This window comes from Oryzias melastigma, linkage group LG2 (assembly GCF_002922805.2).
Source record: "Oryzias melastigma strain HK-1 linkage group LG2, ASM292280v2, whole genome shotgun sequence".
Lineage (NCBI taxonomy): Eukaryota > Metazoa > Chordata > Actinopteri > Beloniformes > Adrianichthyidae > Oryzias > Oryzias melastigma.
The window spans coordinates 19630917-19632035 of NC_050513.1; the positions used below are offsets into that span (position 1 = coordinate 19630917).

The following is a 1119-nucleotide window of genomic DNA, read 5'->3' on the forward strand; positions in this document are numbered from 1 at the left end:
ATTTAGATACATTTTTTCGGATTTAGCTTCTTTTATATCAGCGTAATTACTATATAAGTTGATAAAGCATATTAAGGATCCATTCTAACAGAAAATGAAGTTTATGAAATTATGTTTAACTTTTTTGTGTTTTTCCATTTTGTATTTGACTTAATTCAAATTAAATGTATCTTAACGAGATAGCGTACAAATACACTGCAATGATTTGGAAATATCAGTAGAAATGTAGAAAAATGTTACTAAAAAAGCTTTTTTTAAAACTCTTTGGGATAGATTTAGATGATTAAAGATAAAATACATAGATTTTTATCTAATTGTTTATCTAATTTTGACACATATTTGCCTCTGTGGTTACTTAATTTCTGAGCCCCCAAGGTGAGCAATAACAGGTCAACTGCACATGCGCGGACAGTTCTAAAAGGATGAATTGAAAGGACATCAATCAGCTGTCAATCAAAATCATGTTCCAGAACCAGACGGTATCGTGTGAACACGTCTCAGTTCGGGTTCTAACCATCATTTAGAAACAGTATTTCTCCAGGATGTCTGGAGGAGGCGCGCGGGCATTCATGGACAGAGGAGCACAGGTGCACCTGTCTGTCCTCCGTCACGTGACTCGCGAACGGATTTGTAGTTTTCTTCCAACATAAAGTTCCTTTAGGGTGAAGTTCACGAACTACATCAGAACCCCGAGGAGCCGTAACAGGCGCGCGCGCTGCAGTGAGTGGGGACCCCGCGCGCCTCCTCCGCTGACGGCCGGCCGCAGGGCGCTCGCGCTCGTACCGTACTTGGAGTCCCACAGAAACACCATCTGGTCGCTCTCCACGCTCCGCAGTCGTGACGTCACGCCGTCCTCCTGCCGCACTCTGTAATGGGAAATCCCGCGCGCGCTGCCTCGCTTCAGTATCCTGGAGGGAGCCCGCGCGGACCCGGACAGGAGCGGCGCGAGACGCTTTGAAGTCTTTCCCTCCCGCGAGCTCCTCTGGTCTCCGCCGGTCTACCACAGGCGCCGCGGAGCATTTGCATCTTCTGAGTCCGAAACTGCTCCCGGCCAATGAGGGGACGCACTCTTCCCGGACACTGACCAATCAGCGTCCTGTCCGTCCGGGCGGGGGCGGG

At 48.0% G+C, this 1119-nt stretch overlaps 1 protein-coding gene across 1 annotated transcript in view; it reads right to left on the reverse strand.

Annotated features, from left to right (window-relative positions):
* Positions 1-1079, reverse strand: part of runx1 (RUNX family transcription factor 1) — a 21390-nt gene extending 20311 nt beyond the window's left edge. The window contains exon 1 of the mRNA XM_024265216.2: positions 784-1079. Coding sequence (XP_024120984.1) covers positions 784-811 — 28 coding nt within the window. The 5' untranslated portion in view covers positions 812-1079. The remainder of the gene's footprint in view (positions 1-783) is intronic.
* Positions 1080-1119: the final 40 nt, after the last annotated feature.